This window comes from Xiphias gladius, chromosome 16, assembly GCF_016859285.1.
Source record: "Xiphias gladius isolate SHS-SW01 ecotype Sanya breed wild chromosome 16, ASM1685928v1, whole genome shotgun sequence".
NCBI lineage: Eukaryota > Metazoa > Chordata > Actinopteri > Istiophoriformes > Xiphiidae > Xiphias > Xiphias gladius.
In genome coordinates, this window is record NC_053415.1 from 18,218,584 (window position 1) to 18,235,402 (window position 16,819).

At 41.1% G+C, this 16,819-nt stretch overlaps 1 protein-coding gene across 3 annotated transcripts in view; it reads left to right on the plus strand.

Annotated features, from left to right (window-relative positions):
* Positions 1–16,819, plus strand: part of LOC120801293 (beta-galactoside alpha-2,6-sialyltransferase 2-like) — a 40,922-nt gene that overhangs the window by 16,501 nt on the left and 7,602 nt on the right. For all 3 annotated transcript variants that reach the window (XM_040148100.1, XM_040148098.1, XM_040148097.1), the window contains 4 exons: positions 53–1,148; positions 9,789–9,886; positions 10,526–10,627; positions 13,784–13,958. In XM_040148100.1, coding sequence (XP_040004034.1) covers positions 143–1,148; positions 9,789–9,886; positions 10,526–10,627; positions 13,784–13,958 — 1,381 coding nt within the window. In that variant the 5' untranslated portion in view covers positions 53–142. The remainder of the gene's footprint in view (positions 1–52; positions 1,149–9,788; positions 9,887–10,525; positions 10,628–13,783; positions 13,959–16,819) is intronic.

Below are 16,819 nucleotides of genomic sequence, written 5' to 3' on the forward strand. Positions count from 1 at the left end.
GTTTTTTCTTCTTCCCCTGAGCGGTTGCATCAGAGCTTTCTTCTTTTTACAGGCCCTCCAGCCGACCTCTGGGCTAAGTCCTGGCTGTGGGGCTTTGTTGTTGGTGGGCCAGCTGAAGAGGCGTGTATGTGAGTGAGAGGTAATGAAGTCCAATATGAGGCAGTGGCGGAGGTTGGTGCTGGTGGGAATGCTGGCCTGGGTTCTCCTCTTCCTTGCCCTCCTCTCTTACTTCCTGGATGCTCGTGTGGATGAGCCCCTGACCTCTGCTGGCTCTTTACTCTCCCAGCACCCTGACACCCGTCGCTTGGCCTCCATACAGGCCTCCCATCACCAGCACGCCATCATGGGCTCTCGGCCTGAACTGACTTTGACATTAACTACAACCTACCCCGGAGACGAGCCAGAGCCGGAGCCTTCCGCTAGCTCCACGACCGCAGAGTCCAGCCTGGAGGTGAGCCACAGCCCAAACAGCGCCCCCTATGCCATCTATGGTAGCCAGGAAGCCAGCCGCCAGGATTACCTGGACCCCCAGAGCCTGGCTGCCTGGTCCTCCTTTGGTACAGAGAACGTGGGCTCTCACTCAGACCCTGCAGTCCAGAGTCGTGAGAGAACATCTCAGACAACCGAGTATCAGAACCATGTCAGCACCAAACACCACCACCCTGGGGAGGAGGAGGAAGAAGATGACAGGGAAAATGAAGACGAAGAGCTGGAAAACAGAGTGAGGACTACAGCAGACAGGAGGGCAGGTGGTGACTCCTCTGATCTGGAGGAATATTACTTCTCCAAGTCAGCCTCTGTGGTGCAGCGGCTGTGGCGGGGCCGTGTGTCTGCCGGCATGCTGAGTCCTCGACTGCAGCGCGCCATGAAAGACTACGTGAGCGCCAACAAACACCATGTTTCCTACGCAGGGCGTCGCAGGGCTGCCCAGAATTCCAAGGAGCTGCTGTGTCAAATGAAAGCCCAGGCCCGGCTCAGGACAGTGGACGGCTCGGAGCAGCCCTTCTCCTCACTCGGCTGGGCTCGTCTTGTGCCGTCCCTTCCTCTGGAACACCTGTACAAGCAGCAGGACCAGAGTCGCTTTAAGAGCTGTGCGGTGGTCACCTCGGCTGGTGCCATCCTGCGCTCAGGACTGGGCAAAGAGATCGGTGAGTAGAGAGAGAGATTTTGAGTAAGGACAACAATTTCTGCTCTTCAGAGAGTCAGCAGTTGAGTAAGACTGGGTACCAACCACCAGACCATGTCTTATTTAGTTCATAAATTTCATGTTTATTGACAACATTTAACATTTGAGAAGTCTGGCTTCTTTTGATGAATGGAAAAAAACAGGCTTTGAAAAAGATTTTAATATTCCTCTACGTAAGGTTTTGAAAAAATAATTTTTTATCCTGACAGACTTAGGCGTCGTATTGACACTAGGACCAAAATACCGAGCCCTACAATCACCAGATGAATCGATGCCCGATGACCGACAAGACTGTAGACTTAAAACAAGACAAAAGTTGAAAGCATATGCACAGACCTTGTACTATGTACGGTTCCCCTTGAGGTGGCAATGTTCGCTCAAAGTATGCCAACTGCTGGACTTAACATATACTTTTTCCTGAACTTCCTGAATGTGGTGCTGAGGAAACACCATGTGCTCAATGAAATCAAAAGGGTTTATTTCATCATTAGCAAATTTGCAATCAACAATTTGCCCGTTAAATTATGAGATATCAGCCGTGTACAGTTGGGATGGAGATCCCTGGGTGGTGCTAGTGGAAAGCTTATTGTCCAAAACAGAGAGATTTTACAGTGAGAATGAATTTTCCTCAGTAGCTTTTAATGGTAATCTGTTGGTTAAATTTTGTTATTTCTTGTTTACAAGTGGACATTTAGGCCTGTTGATGGCACTTAAGGAGAGCTCAAGTAGTATTGAAAATCATTAGGGTTTAGACTCCAGAGATGAATAAAATTCATGCTAAATTTCATCGAAATCTGATAATTGATCTTTGTCAAAAAAGCCTTAATTTGCCATTTGCTATTACTGTTATTTGGCATTGGTGCTGGTCGCACTTAATGTAAAGCTCAGAGCTCGTCCATCTGTTTCAAATTCAAACACTTCCAGCAGATGAGGGGCATAATGTTTTAAAGATGCGGATCTGTTCACTAAAGTCGTTTATTGTGAAAGTGTTGAGTTTCATTAGAAGCAGCTTAACATCATAAAAGCACTACAAAGCATAGCTGTAGTGGTAGCGGTAGTATAGCTGCACCAGAATAGTGCAGATATAATGAGATTACTAAAATCCATGTCAGCAACTCTAGTTAAATTTGAATGAATCAGTTACCAGTCTGCCATTCTTGTAACTGAACCATTCATGTCAACATCATGTATTTGGATCATAGTGACGTGATGTCCCTCGGTACAAGGTGCGGACCTCTAAATGTAATGAGTGTTGCAGAGCAGGGCACACTAACATGACATGCCCATGTCAATTGGCAAAGCATGTAAAACAAAATGCTTCTTTATCCTCCCAAAATCTGAAGCTGTAGGTTAAGTAAAAGGGATAACTTAGGAAATGAAATAGGCTAACGGGCCCACAAGCCTGTCCCACTCTGGCACGTGAACGAGTGTGGCGAGCCCCAAGGCCCCCGGTCTCTTCTGCGCACGGGCTGCAGTTCGGCATGTACAGGGAGTCTCAAGGACATCGAGTCTGTATGAGAACTGGTATCCAAAGTTGAGTATATGGGTTTTGTTCGGTTTTGTACTACTGAGTGGTCTCAGCAGTGAGTGTCCAGAGCTACGGTATGAATCGCCACCTGCGCTGCTTAAAGCTAAACTTTGTCACACAAGACTCAAGAGAGTTTTTAAACTTATATTATTTGCTTTTATTTATATGGGCACTAGTTAGTTTGGTAACATATAAACGCCGAATTGACGGGAGAAGGTGAAAGGTTTCTTCAGTGTCCGACTTCAGAGTGTGGGCATAAGGCTCTTAAGACGTAATGCAGTACGTACCAGTGTAAAAGCATTTTGTATTGAACTCGCAAAAATACCAGTAGGAAAGACTTGTTTGTTCGCTTTGAGCCAGCACTAATCATGTATTCTTGATCTTTTATGCACAGTCGCCCACAAAGATGTTGGATTTTAAAGTTCAACAAAAATCCATCTGTACCTGCAGTGATTTCCATTCAGTCAGGTTTTTTTTTCATGGCATTTGCTGATTAAGTTGTCAAGCTGATTGCGAGCAGGGTTGTGTGTGTTTGTCACAGGCTATATGTCTTTGCATTTGAATGTGTGTGCTCTTGGTTTAGAGACGTTGGCAGCTCTTTGGTTACTGGGGAGAGTGTGAACTCGGTGACAGATGGCTCACTAGAAGAAAGCAGAAACCCCTCTGCTAACCGATCAGGCTCCTTCACATCACATACAGTGCAGCTTCCTTGCATTCCCTTGTGAATTCAGCTCCTCAGAAGAAACACTAGAAGTAATAAGGGGGACTTCCGCTCTATTTTTCTACATTTCTTTAACATTTCTACATGGTGACAGGGTTATACAGACACTGGCTGTCCCAGATTACATTGCCCTAGAAAGAGAAAGCAGAAAAACAGATGCACACAAGTGATGCAGACCTGTGTTTGTCGCAAGTGATCTGCACCTTGACCCCATGGTCACAGTGGAATTAACTTGTGGTGCAGTGTCAGTGCAAAACATCAGTGCTGGAGTCTTTGAATACTGATGCTCCCACTCGCAAAGTTACAGAAATACAGACTATACATACATTCAAATACACCTCCAAGTATGTGTGTGCATATGAGTCCCTGAATATTAGGTGTTTTTTGGGTATTTTTAGTCCCGTTTTTAATACTGGAGTATGAACATTAATTTGACCGAGTAGAACAGAAAAAAGAGGCAGTCTTCAGTTTTGGGCACCGGGCCTTGGGTGGAAAACTCTGCAGGTAGTTCTAAATCTCTGTTGATGTATCATCATCCCCCACGTTTGTTTTTGGGTTCTGTCCAATAATGTGACCCATATGCACATGCTCATAAACAAAGGAAGCGAGGGTCTTTCCAGCATCATAATTGAATTAACATTTTCCCGGTTTCCACCATACATACCTTGTAAAAAGAAATTCCTAGAGGGCCCCCAAGTCAATATGAGAACGTAAAAGTTGTCAAATAAAAAATTGTTCTTCATGACCATCTCTTCTCTTAGGGCTATCACATAAGTCTTTGTCAAACGGAAGCAGGGTATTGGTTCAGTGTGTCATTATCATGCTATTCAGTTCTTCTTACAGGAGACTCAGCGACTTATTGACTTCATGAATTAGAGAAATGTACCAAAGCTGATTAATTATTGAGTAGCCCTCCCAGTGTTGAAAAAAGAGTGACTTGGTTACATTAATTCTCAGGCTTAGCTTCTACAGGATATCGAACTTCATTGATCTCAACCCTGTCTACTTTTGCTGTCACTGGTCCTTCCCAAAAGGCTGCACTGAATCAAAACCCGCATCATGCAGCTGTGTGAGGTGACGAATCTCCTAAATGTGTGAAATCGAGACTCGTAACCCCTTCTCTGTGCCACTTGCCGGTTGGCTGACATTTAGATTATTGGGTTTCTCAGCACCTGCTGAGAACCTGAGTTCCCCGTGTGGGAGGCTTGTAACGGAGGTTTTGGCTCGGTTAGGTTTAGTGTCTAGATGTGTGATGATGTGTGGCTGCCATCGTGTGGTGAAAAGAATGAACAGCAGCCGCATTACAACACAGGGGTGGAGAAAATACATAATGCGCAGACATTACGGCATTATCCTGTTAAATGCCCTGCAACAAATATTCTCCTTGTGAAGGTTGTGATATTTATTAGTAATGGGAAAGTCTGAGAGGTTTCGACTCAGCTCTGAGGTTATATTTGAAATCACTGCTTGTTGAACTGTTGAGTAAGTATCCTGTTTAGGGTCCCTCAGTCTGTGTTGGTGAAGCCTCTTACTCCTGTTTTTTCATGTAGTTTTTCTGCAAATGTTGGGTCATTGTTTCAGATTGAGTGTAACCACTTTGTGTTTTCTGTAACTGATTTAGTCTGAATTGGTGCCCTCCAGTGGAAGTGTTAAAAAAAAAAAACACTGCAGATCTTTATATATATATATATATATATTTATATATATATTTATATTTATTTATTTATTTATTTATTTATTTATTTATTCATTCTATTTGGCATTCTGTTGCCCTGTCATTAGTCTTAACATTCTGAATCCATGAGAATAAAAGACATAAAATGCAAAAATGGCTCTAATGTCGTGTTATATCAGAAAATAAATACTGTCAGAACAATAAAAAGTATAGAATCATTTTTTCTAGACCTGAGGTATTTTCTTGTTCTTACAGAACTTGCTGCTAGAACTTATATGCATTACTGCTGAACATGTTAATTTGATTTTGTTGTTTAGCCTATAAAATGTCAAAAAAAAGTGAAAAATAAATGTTGCAAAGGGCCCAGGTGATGCCTTATTTGCCCATATTTGAGAGGCTAGAACCAGCAGATGTTGGAAATTTTTGCCCGATAAAAGACTTAAATGTTAATTGCATAATCAATTAGTCAGCCAAGCATTTCAGCCCCTTTGTCAGTGATAATAATAAAATTTGTTTACAGAGCACTTTTCTGTACAAAGTACAAAGTGCCTCACAGGGAATAAATACAAGCTATAGTCTCAATCAATCAAAACAGGAAGCCGAAATGAAGAGCAAAGAAAATGAAATAATTTCAAAAAATGGAAAAGATCCCTCGAAAATCTATAGAACAGTCCTCATCCGACACACTGCATCCCCACCAGGGCCTCATCTGCTGATGTTAGAGGACGCTCAGGCACATGATGTGTTAACAGGTTGGTAATGTAATTGGAACAGGGCCATTTAATACCTCAAAAGTGAGCACATTATTTTAATTTATAACCTAACACCAAGCCAATGAAAGTTGGCCTGCAGAGAGAAATATATGATACAGTAATAACCGGAGCCATGATTGATACCAGAACAGTGAATAATAACAGTTCAGGTAAAAGCAAATGTATTAGCAGATGACAGAGTGACTTGATTTTAAATATCCTTCCGACTTGGACCAGACATGACTGGACAAGAATCTTCACTTCATTTACTGCCAGACATCTGCTGTCGCAGCTTGCTACCGTTTCCCAGTTTGTATTTGTCAGGCACGGAGGCTGACATCCATGCTTTTAGATATAAAAAGATGCCTAGCTTTGAGGTAACTGAATCGTGACTTCAGAGGCAGCTAAACAGGGTCAGTTATATTAAGTTGAAAGCCCACCAGCAGATAGTATGTCAGCTGTACAGGGGGTCTAACAATCGACATATCTATATTTGAGTTCGGAAAGCAATATTAGGTCTCTAACAAATCCCAAAGTATCAAAATAGGCTGCATCTCAGTCCCAGCAGTGTTGATCACAAACTTTAACATACTGTAATAAACATACTGTAACAAGAGAAACATATCAAATCATATCAGCATCAACAGAGCAGCAGTGGGCTCATGCAGACTTAATATCATAGACCCTGATAGATGGACCCTTCGCATTACATTAATCAATCTCTGTCACAGAGTATGAAAAAGGGTGTTGTAATACTGTAGCTTAATCACTTTATATGTCGCAGGCTGCACACACTTTACAGTAGTTCTGCCACTGAGAAAGCACAAAACGGTGAACCTGAACCTGATGTTGTTTGTTTTAATGAGTTCCTTCTCTCTCTCTCTCTCTCTCTCTTTCACACAGTTGGCTTACAGCCGGAAGCCAATGTTTACTTTCAGCCATTAATATTAACAACTCCCAGCTTTTAAAGATGCGGATCTGTCTGTAATGCATTATACACAGGGTCACCAGAAGATTAGACAACCCTGGTCCTTGTCATGAATACTAAAAGACAGGAAAAGTGCACTCGTAGCCTAAGATCAGCTGAATTTTTGATTTGAACTCAGCCCATTTAAGCTCTGTGCATTCTGCCAAGTCAGAAAACCGCAAACTACACTTGCCAGAATATGGCAGAGTTAAAATCAAGCTTCACAAAGATTTTACTGCAGTTTGATTTTATTGGATTGTACAGATATGCTTAATAAACGGGTAATTGAGTATATTGCCTAAGTTTAGACCAGCTCCCAGGCTTGGAGTCACGCAATAATTTTAGTCTGTTCTTTCTTTTTACTATTTATACTTGAGTGTATTTTTGGAATTTCTCTTTGATTTGAAGTACTTGACAGCTTTAAACCTCCAGGGCTCCTCTGAAAAGGAGTCAAAGAAAATAGGAAAAAAAAAATTTTTTTTTTTTGATTAAACTGCTTGCCAATCCGCTACCTGACAAGGGGGTCACAGATGAAGCATCACTTCATTTTAAGGGGGTCGCAGTCAGAGAAGACTGAAAATCTCTTGCGATAGGAAAAAGTATTCATGACAAAAAGTATTTGTCATTACGACGTCACATGGGCTGGTTCCCTAATGTCAACCAGGCAACATCTGAGAGGGTTTCTCTACATGAAGACACATAGGGGCCTGTCAATCATGACTTATGAGCAGCTCAAGTGTGCAATAGTGACCGCGCTCTCAGTTGATAAAAATATACACGGGTGACAAGTTGAAGAAAAAACCTGAATAAATGAGTGGAGAAAAATATAATAAATGCCGGTGCTTCCACACAGGTGCACTACATGGTACAATTAAGCAGTTTAGATCCAATCATGCTCTGTGGCGTGTATACAAATGCTGAGCAGGCCCAGTGGATTCTGATTTTGTATCAAGATGGCAAGAGGTAAAGATCTAAGAGACTTTGAAAGAGGGTTCATTGTTGGGGCACAGATGGCAGGAGCTTCAGTTACAAAGCCTGATCGACTGGCTGGTGTTTCAATAGGAACAGTGACTAAAGTGACATCTGCATTTAGATCTATGGGAAAGACGTCATTATAGTGGTGGCAGTGCAAAAACCCCTCATACATTTGGGAGTTCAGTGGTGCAAAACCATAGGCACTACTCTACAGAGATCTGGAAAAAAGTAATATGGTCAGATGAGTCATCCTTCACCGTGTTCTGGACAAGTGGGCGAGTGCATGTGCGATGTACACTAAGAGAACGGTGCAGGCCTGAATGCTTTACCACTACAGTGGAGGGGGGTTCATCAGACTCATAAAAATGTACAATTATCCACAGGTTTAAATATGTGAAACAGTTGGAGGCTGCTAATTAGCAAAGGCATATACTGTAAAACAGGCTCATCTCCAGACAATCAATAGTTATCAGTGCAAACGTCAACAATTTTCTTTTACAAGAATAAAGTAAATAAATAGAAATTATTAAAAGAAAAAGAGACAACAATTAATTAAAAGTAAAAAGAAATAATTAAATGGTCATTTGGAAAAGTGTTTTTCCTTTTTTTTTTTTTTTTTTTCTGAAGATGGTGTAAAACATTGATATTGTGAATTCCTGCTCCAGCAAAAATAAGCCCCAGACTGTTTGGCTTTATTATGAGAAACATTTCTGCTGGATGCAGACAAGGAACAATCTCTGCTTTAAGAAAACCATCTTGAAAATCCATTAGCATGGTAGTTCTGCAGGGACCAGACGTGTTTACAGTACTACACTGGAACAGGAGGGCAAACTCAATGTCAGGCCCGTGAGCACGTTTCGTGAGTGTTTGCAGTAGGTAGTTGTTCTGAATGCCAATTGCTGTTGTAACAGTCGACCGGTGGCAGTGATGAGAAAGTATCAGATCAAAAGCTGAAGCATCATCTATTCTGGTGTCAGAGAGACGCGGGAAGGGGAGTCGCTGGAGCTGACGGATCGATCAACAGATAGGCAGACATTATAAGTTTGTAATTATTACTAAAACCGTCCGTCAAAGCTGAGGATTTCATGTTGGTGCGTGAACTGTGAAGGACACTATACAAAATGTGGACTTAAAATACAGAGTTACTTGGTGAAACTGTAATATTTTGCAAGTAAAGCTTTTTATGTTAGTGGTGGCTCATCAGTCAACTTCAGGTATGTCTGTAAGCCTGCAAGACGCTGTCGTCAGTGTCATCACAATTTACAACACGGCAGTCACCATGTTGTCATAGTGACTCCTGCCACAAAGACTTTGAGGGTGCTGGGCCCATGATCTGACTATCTACAAAAAGATTGTGTGTGTGTGTGTGTGTGTGTGTGTGTGTGTGTGTGTGTGTGTGTGTGTGTGTGTGTGTGTGTGTGTGTGTGTGTGTGTGTGTGTGTGTGTGTGTGTGTGTGTGTGTGTGTGTGTGTGTGTGTGTGTGTGTGTGTGTGTGTGTGTGTGTGTGTGACTGTGTGTGTGTGTGTGTGTGTGTGTGTGTGTGTGTGTGTATTTTTGCATGCATGTCACATACAAACAACCGCGTGCATAGTTCAGTGAGCCAAAGTGAACCTTCATGCATTTGAAGTTGCCTCGGAAAAATGATAATACTAAGCGGTAACAGTGTAAAAGACCGTGGTGACTGCATCTAGACCTTGAAAAACTCTGGCAAAGATTTGGAATAGATAGTACAGTGTTTTGTCTTGGAGGTTTAACTGAGACTGCATTTATCTGAAAAACTCCAGGACTAGATATCAAATGTCAGTACTTTCTAAATACCAAACCTGTATTGCCTGATATAAATAGCTCTAAATAATAAAAGTTTTTGTGGGGGGTGGGGGAACAGCATGTAAAGGATTGGGGAGAAAACCTCCAGAATCTTATTAACTCAAGGTCAGTTCATTACCTGCTTCAAGGCGATGTGGTCTGTGGTTTTGCCTTTCAGACACCCACGATGCAGTTTTACGGTTCAACGCTGCACCTACAGAGGGATATGTGAGAGACGTGGGGAGCAAAACCACTATCCGCATCATCAACTCGCAGGTGAGTGAGAGTCCAGCCTTGGGTGAGCCATAATAATGAACCATTAATAAATGCATCATTCATAGAGCCGCGTCACTTCGAGAAACACATGTAAGACGTGGATGTCATGCAGAGTGGCAAATGATGAAAACATAAATGATTTACAACTTCAGTTCACATCAGTTTTTACATTTGGTGAAGGTCGTCGTGATTCTATTGTTTTTATTTATCTCATCCACACCTTTGCAATTTTAGGTGCATTCCTTAACATTATTGTGTATTTATTATATATATTTATGTGTACATGTGAGGATAGTTCAGGGTTGTTATGAGACATTTTGTCACCTTCATGCTTCCTGAGATACAATCTAAACCAAAACGAGAAAAACTTAGGTTGTGAAATTTTGAAAGATTAAAAGTTCCAGACACAGACACAGAGCCAGGCTAGCTGTCTCCCCCTGTTTTTAGTCTTTATGCTAAGCTAAGCCAATTGCCTGCCGTGAATAAGGATGTTTCCCAAAGTGTTAGACTATTTGCTTTTAGGAGATTGTGGCCGTGATGCTGGTTCAGTTTAGTAAAATAATTGCAATACACCATTTTAATTGATACTGTAATACAAACAATTTGTTTAAAATGTTCACTTCATATATCCCTCGACAGATTCTGGCCAATCCTAAGCATCGATTCAACGCTAGCTCGATCTACAAGAATGTGACTCTGGTGGCCTGGGACCCTGCGCCTTACACTGTCAACTTACAAAAGGTATGTTTTTTTTTTTGTTTTTTTTCTTTCTATCAAATGAGCCACACAACCAGTTTATTAAGTTGTTCGTTGCCCACCACTGCTCTCACTTTACCTTGCATAACTTAAAAAAACAATAAAGGAATGTCAGTAGACATTCCTTTATTGTTTTTATATTGAAACCAAGTTTATGGTGAGTGGAGAGAAAATGTTAACAATTTTAATGACATATATTTAGCCCAGACAATGGATGGAAAGGTTCCACTAGTAGTTCCACCATAGGGGCCACAGTGGTTATTTCAACTGCACAAACATAGCATCAGTGCTATCACCACTGTAATTGACCCCCCCACCCCTTCTCTCTGTCATATCCACTGTCTGCCCTTATCTATCTCTGCCCCCTCCTTCTGACTTCAGCTGCCCTTGAAAGGGCTCTTGTATGTGTTTCCAAAAGCAGGTCTTTATTTTGACTCCCTCTTCCATCCCCTCACCCCATCTCCCTCTCTTCTCCTCTTCTTCTTCATACATCCCTATAATTATAATTTTTAGTTAATAAACTCAAAACCGCATGTTGCTATTAAAATTGATTTGCATGCTGCAGGTAGGCATTGCTCTCTTAATGATTTGAATTATATGGCCTATTTCTGTTATATTGGATTATAAAAAACTTCCTTGTCTGTTCTTATTAACTTTCTTTCACCATTTAATTTTTTTTGCAGTTTAATAATAGAAGCACTTGTCCTTCCAAATCAACAGTCACTAGATTTCAGGCTTTAACCTTTAGTTCTCTGGAGGAGCAGAGGCCATTATAGGGCAAACTTGTCGCCTCACATATTCCGGGAGTATCAAACAATACAATGCTTGTAGATGGAGGTGAGGCCCCTACCGTGTATGCCATACTTGAAACAGCTCATTTAAGCAAAGATTGCAACAAAGAGGCTGATTAGTTAAACATCCATTCAGCTCATTGTTATGTAGGTCGGGAATGCTTCGCAATACTAAACGACAGACAACCTAAAGCTGAGCAAAGCCAACCTGACGCCCTTTTTTTTTTCCCGTTATAACTGACCTTTATCTCCATCCATACGTGACACACTGATTATATCACTCCACTTATGGTTTGATCCGTTGTACTGTACTGTATCTTCGGTGGGTAAAACTGCAGAATTATAGAATACAATAAAGTCATCTTGATTCAATCGCCAGAACAGAAAATATGTCTTTGTTTCGCCAGCTTGTACAGGTACAATCTGCCAAAGCAGTTTTCCTAATGCAGAACAGAGGTGTTCAGTGTCGTCAGTCGTAGAGGGAGCTTTTCTTTGTACAGCAGTGTTGTTCGGGGTATCTTTTTTTCAGAGGCTTAAAATTTCCCCCACTTTTTTGACAACCTTACCCTGCTTGATGTAATTTTCCGCAGTCATTTTGTCAAACCAAACTGAGATGTTAAACACAGGGATGCCTTCTCTCAGGATAATACAGTTTGTCCGGAATATTCCGACTGACTCCCAACGCATTCATTTTCTAACAGGAAATAGCCTCTGACAGACTTTCTTACATAGATCAAACAATAATTGGTTTCTTGAAAAAAAATTTCAAGGAGCCACGATGCCGCAGCTCAGTAATCTGTATAACAGGGTCTGTTGAAACGATGACTTTGGGGGGCAGGGACAGATTATCCATGGGCTCTGTGCACAGGTTCGCTAAGAGTCCTGATACAAGGATACATACTGTACGTGCACTGCTGACACCATCCCCCAGCGAACAGTACTTGGGTGAACAATGTTTTTTTTGTTGTTACAGTTCCGTGGATATTTTGGTATTTTACATTAACTATGTTTCAGTTCTGTTTTGTTCTATGCATGCCACGTATATCATACATTGTTTATCTCTAAGAGTAACAAAAAAAAAAAAACATACGTGAATAAAACATCAACCTACTACTAACTGTGAGAGTATAAATAAATAAGAATCAAATGTAGTGTAGAGCCACGACTACTGTACGACCACTCAGCACAACACAGCACAAAATGGCATTGAGGAATGTTTTACCTGTAGCGTAGGCTCACTGTTGTTTCCCCTGAAGAGAAGTTCGTCATAAAGGTCATCTTCCAGATGCGTTCATACTCAGTGGCCATGCTGCAATAGCATCTCCAGTGTCTCCGTTATTTGTCTTAAATGCTTGACGTATACTAAAAAGGAATATTCCCTGGTGCTGACAGACGTGTCTGATACATTGAAACACAGTCAACATTTCCCAACATGTACGTTACCTTTACAAAGTCTAGCATGGTTTTTAGTATCTCTGACGAAAGCAATCTAAGGTCTGATAAAAGTTTTGAAGTGCCCGTTCATTAGAAAGATGAGAAAAGATGTCTGTCAAAATCACCTGTGTCAGCTGCATATTGGACCATGATTAGCTCCAAACTAGTTGTGATGTCACCAAATCTTGCTTTTACATACATGTGTTAAAATGAGAGAACCTTTCCCCCTGTAGAAGATGAATGTGAAAACAGCTTTCTAGTGGCAAACTGCTCATACTCTACTGTGCAAAAGTTTTAGGCACTAATAGTAAAATGAAGAGGCTTTAAAGATAATGCCATGAATAGTTTTTATGGAGAATTTGCCTCCGTTCCTCTGTGGATTGAGACTGTCTCAGTGTCTGCTGTCTCTATGTTCTCCCAGACTAACTCCATGATGTTGAGATCAGGTCTCTGCTGGGGCCACACCACCTGTTGCAGGACTCCTTGCTCTTGTCGCTGAAGATAGTTTCTGTTACTCTGGCTGTATGTTTGGGGTCATTGTCGTGCTGCAGAATGAATTTAGGACGGATCAGACGCCTTCCTGATGGTATAGATTGATGGATAAATGCCTAAAACTTTTGCACAGCACTGTGCATCAAAGGCCCCCACTGACTCCAGGGCTGTGGGCGCACAACCTCTTCATATTTTCGGTAATCTGTCATAGCAGGCAGGAAGCGATATGGAGGGCGACTTTAATCCTGTCACTTCACGACTACCATATTGATTTCATTTTGCCATTTTAAACTGGAGAAGAGGTAAATGAAGATTAGAAGAATGAGAATCAGTAGAAATTCCAGACAGTTGCAAGATTCGACCTCCCTGTTGTCTAAACTGCTGTGGTTTCTCTTCTCCTTCCCTCTCTTTCATTTCTTGTCAGTGGTACGGCAGTCCAGACTACAACCTGTTCGGCCCGTATGTGGAGCACCGCAAGCTCCATCCTGGCCAGCCATTCTACATTCTTCACCCCAGCTACGTGTGGCAACTCTGGGATGTGATTCAGGGCAACACTCAGGAGAACATCCAGCCCAATCCTCCCTCATCTGGCTTCATAGGTCAGTATACACCTACATGCATACATGCGGTTGGTATGCATGCAGGGTACGTCTGTTCTCTTGCAGTTACCTATGGACCTTATCTTTTCCTTGCCATGTTCCTGGAACAGATGTAGTCTTAAACACACACACACACACACACACACACACACACACACACACACACAGACACACACACACGCACGCTAAGACATGATAACATTTTTATCTTCGGTATGCACGGTGACATTATCAGCATGCAGCATACGCTATGCAATACTCTCCAAAGCAGCACATCCATGCAGGGGGTGGTGGAAATGTGACCACTGTCAGCTTATTTTAGAAACTCTCTTGCATGTCAATATCTACTTCATGTTGGTCTCTTCCACTATGATTTTCAGACATTTCAGTATGCTTTTCCCCTCACATAGCCATATAACATAAAACATCCAATTATGGCAGGAGTCTTACTTCCAAGAGGAAGACTGTTATTATCGTGATTGATCCGCGCAATCTAATGATATTTTCACTCCTGATGTTGAATCTACTTATCAAGAATTTTTTTTTACCATCAAGTTTAACCATAGACTAATGCAAGCAATTTGTATTTTAGAGTCTGTATGCCTCCCTTCAGCTTTTCTTAAATAAAAGTGATAATTTAGAGAATTTGGTTATTGTGAACATAATTATCAATTTGTTTTGTACAAATCAAGGCACCCATTATACCTTTTATTAAAAAAAAATAAATAAATAAAAAAAAAGGCAGTATAAACTGTACACATTTGCTTCTTTGGCTTGTTGTTTTTAAAGTTATATTCTTTAGCTACATTACAGGATAACTAACCAAAATTATTTTCTTTTATCTATCACAGCAATTTAGCTATAAATATTAAATGTCTGTTATGGAATTGGTATAGATATGTTGGATTAAACCTAGGCAGTAGATTTGACTTTGCTTTGACCAGGGGTCTCTGAGGTTCAGATAATGTGTGGGCAAAAGCATCAACAAAGACTAATGACAATGCTAATATGCTAATGTTTAGCAGGTATAATGTTTACTGTGCTCCACATCTTTAGCCTGTTAGCACCATAACATTACAGGTAGAAACAAGTTGTGAGCACAACATCGACATATCATCACCTTCAACTTGTGCGCAAACAGCTGCTTACTTACAAATCTAGCAGTTGTAGAGCAACGTAGCATTCAAGCGGATTGGATTTTTTTTTAATTTTTGGTCCAACTGAAAAGTCCAATATTTGCTCTCCTTTTAGCTTTGGTTTTGGTTTCTACCAGCTCCTGAAAGAAATACAGTATCTGTCCCTTTAGCTGCTAAATGCTCTACTTTGTTCACCCACTGGTTATTAACTGTGCTGAGATAGTGTATAGCAGGTTTTTAGAGCTTCTCCACTGAAAACAGAGCCTGCTTTGGTTGAAGATGACACTACGAGAGCAATGAGAGTGAACCAGACCTGTAAACTTGACGGCCAGACAGCTGAACCACGATGCAAAACTCGCAAAAGATCTCTGTGAAACCGAGGGGAGCAACGGATTCGGGTTGTAATTTTCTGTAGGTTCATTACTGTGTGTGAACCAATTCTGCTAATACTGGTTCAGACTATAAGTGGATATTTGACAGGAAAACGCAGAAAAATTACTAAAACTATTGGTAACACGTCAGTAAGCTATCAGAATCTGCTGGTCATCTGTCTTTTAAGCAAAACATAAGTAATAAAGCAACTAAACAGAAAAAAACAAAAAGAATTACAAAAAAAACCCCCAAAAAACAAAACACAACCATAGACCACATTCGGTGATTTCACACAAGCACAATTTAACCACAGAGGATAGACAGGCCATACTCTGATTTGTTGGGACTGCATCAGCTGAAGCACAGCTAAGCAGCCCTGCTATGTTACAATCCAGGCAGCAGAGCTTTTGTTTGAACCGCACGCTTCTTATCCACAGTATGGCTGCTTTTCTTTCCTGACTGTTGGAACTGATTGCAGTTAACTGCAGTCTGGTACACTGGCATAAATAACTCATTAATTTGACGGCTTAAATGAAAGGCAGAGCGGCTTTAAATTAAAAACAAAAATCCTATTGAATTGTCAGGCTTCATTGCCTGCATCCTTGTTAATTAAATTAAAATGTCAGCATGTTACTTGCAGGGGTCCTTTGTGTATTCTCCTGTCATGTTACCTACATGTTAGGCTACAAGTACTGTAAATTGGACTGCTTTCTGATTAATTACAATTTATGTATGTATGTATATATGTATAAATTGATTTCAACCCAGCTCTTAGTGTGGTAGTAGTGGATCCAGATATAATAAGGCAGAACCCGCCTCCACAAACCCATGTTTGTCGTTTGAGACCTTCTCTTTGTAGAAACTGTAAATCTTCTCAAATAGAATTTGTCACTATCGCTGCGTTATAAAGGCGTGAAAACACTGATTACTTTACACTGCATTCATTCAGAAAATGCATTGGTTCAAAGCAACTTTGTGCATTCAGCTGCCATAGGAACAACAGCTAAGACTGTTCACAGGAAATTAGTAAGTGTTAGCATGGGGTGTCAATTAGTCCCTCTATTAGGGTGACGTGGCTACATGCTAAATGGAGGGTGCTGTGCAGTTTCTTTGTCTTCCTGAAGAAATGCAGTCATTACGACTACAAGAGGGAGGGGAGGCACTGTGCGCTACACTGATGCCATGGAGGGATGTTTCTTCTCTCCACAGAAGGAATTCTAACACTATCACAAATCTGTCTTTGTCTACCAAAACGCAATCATTTGATTTTTAGATTGGTATTACATTTTAATTTCTGTTATGTTAAGTTTATGTAGATGTGCACTTAATGGCAAGATGCCCCCATTTCTTCTA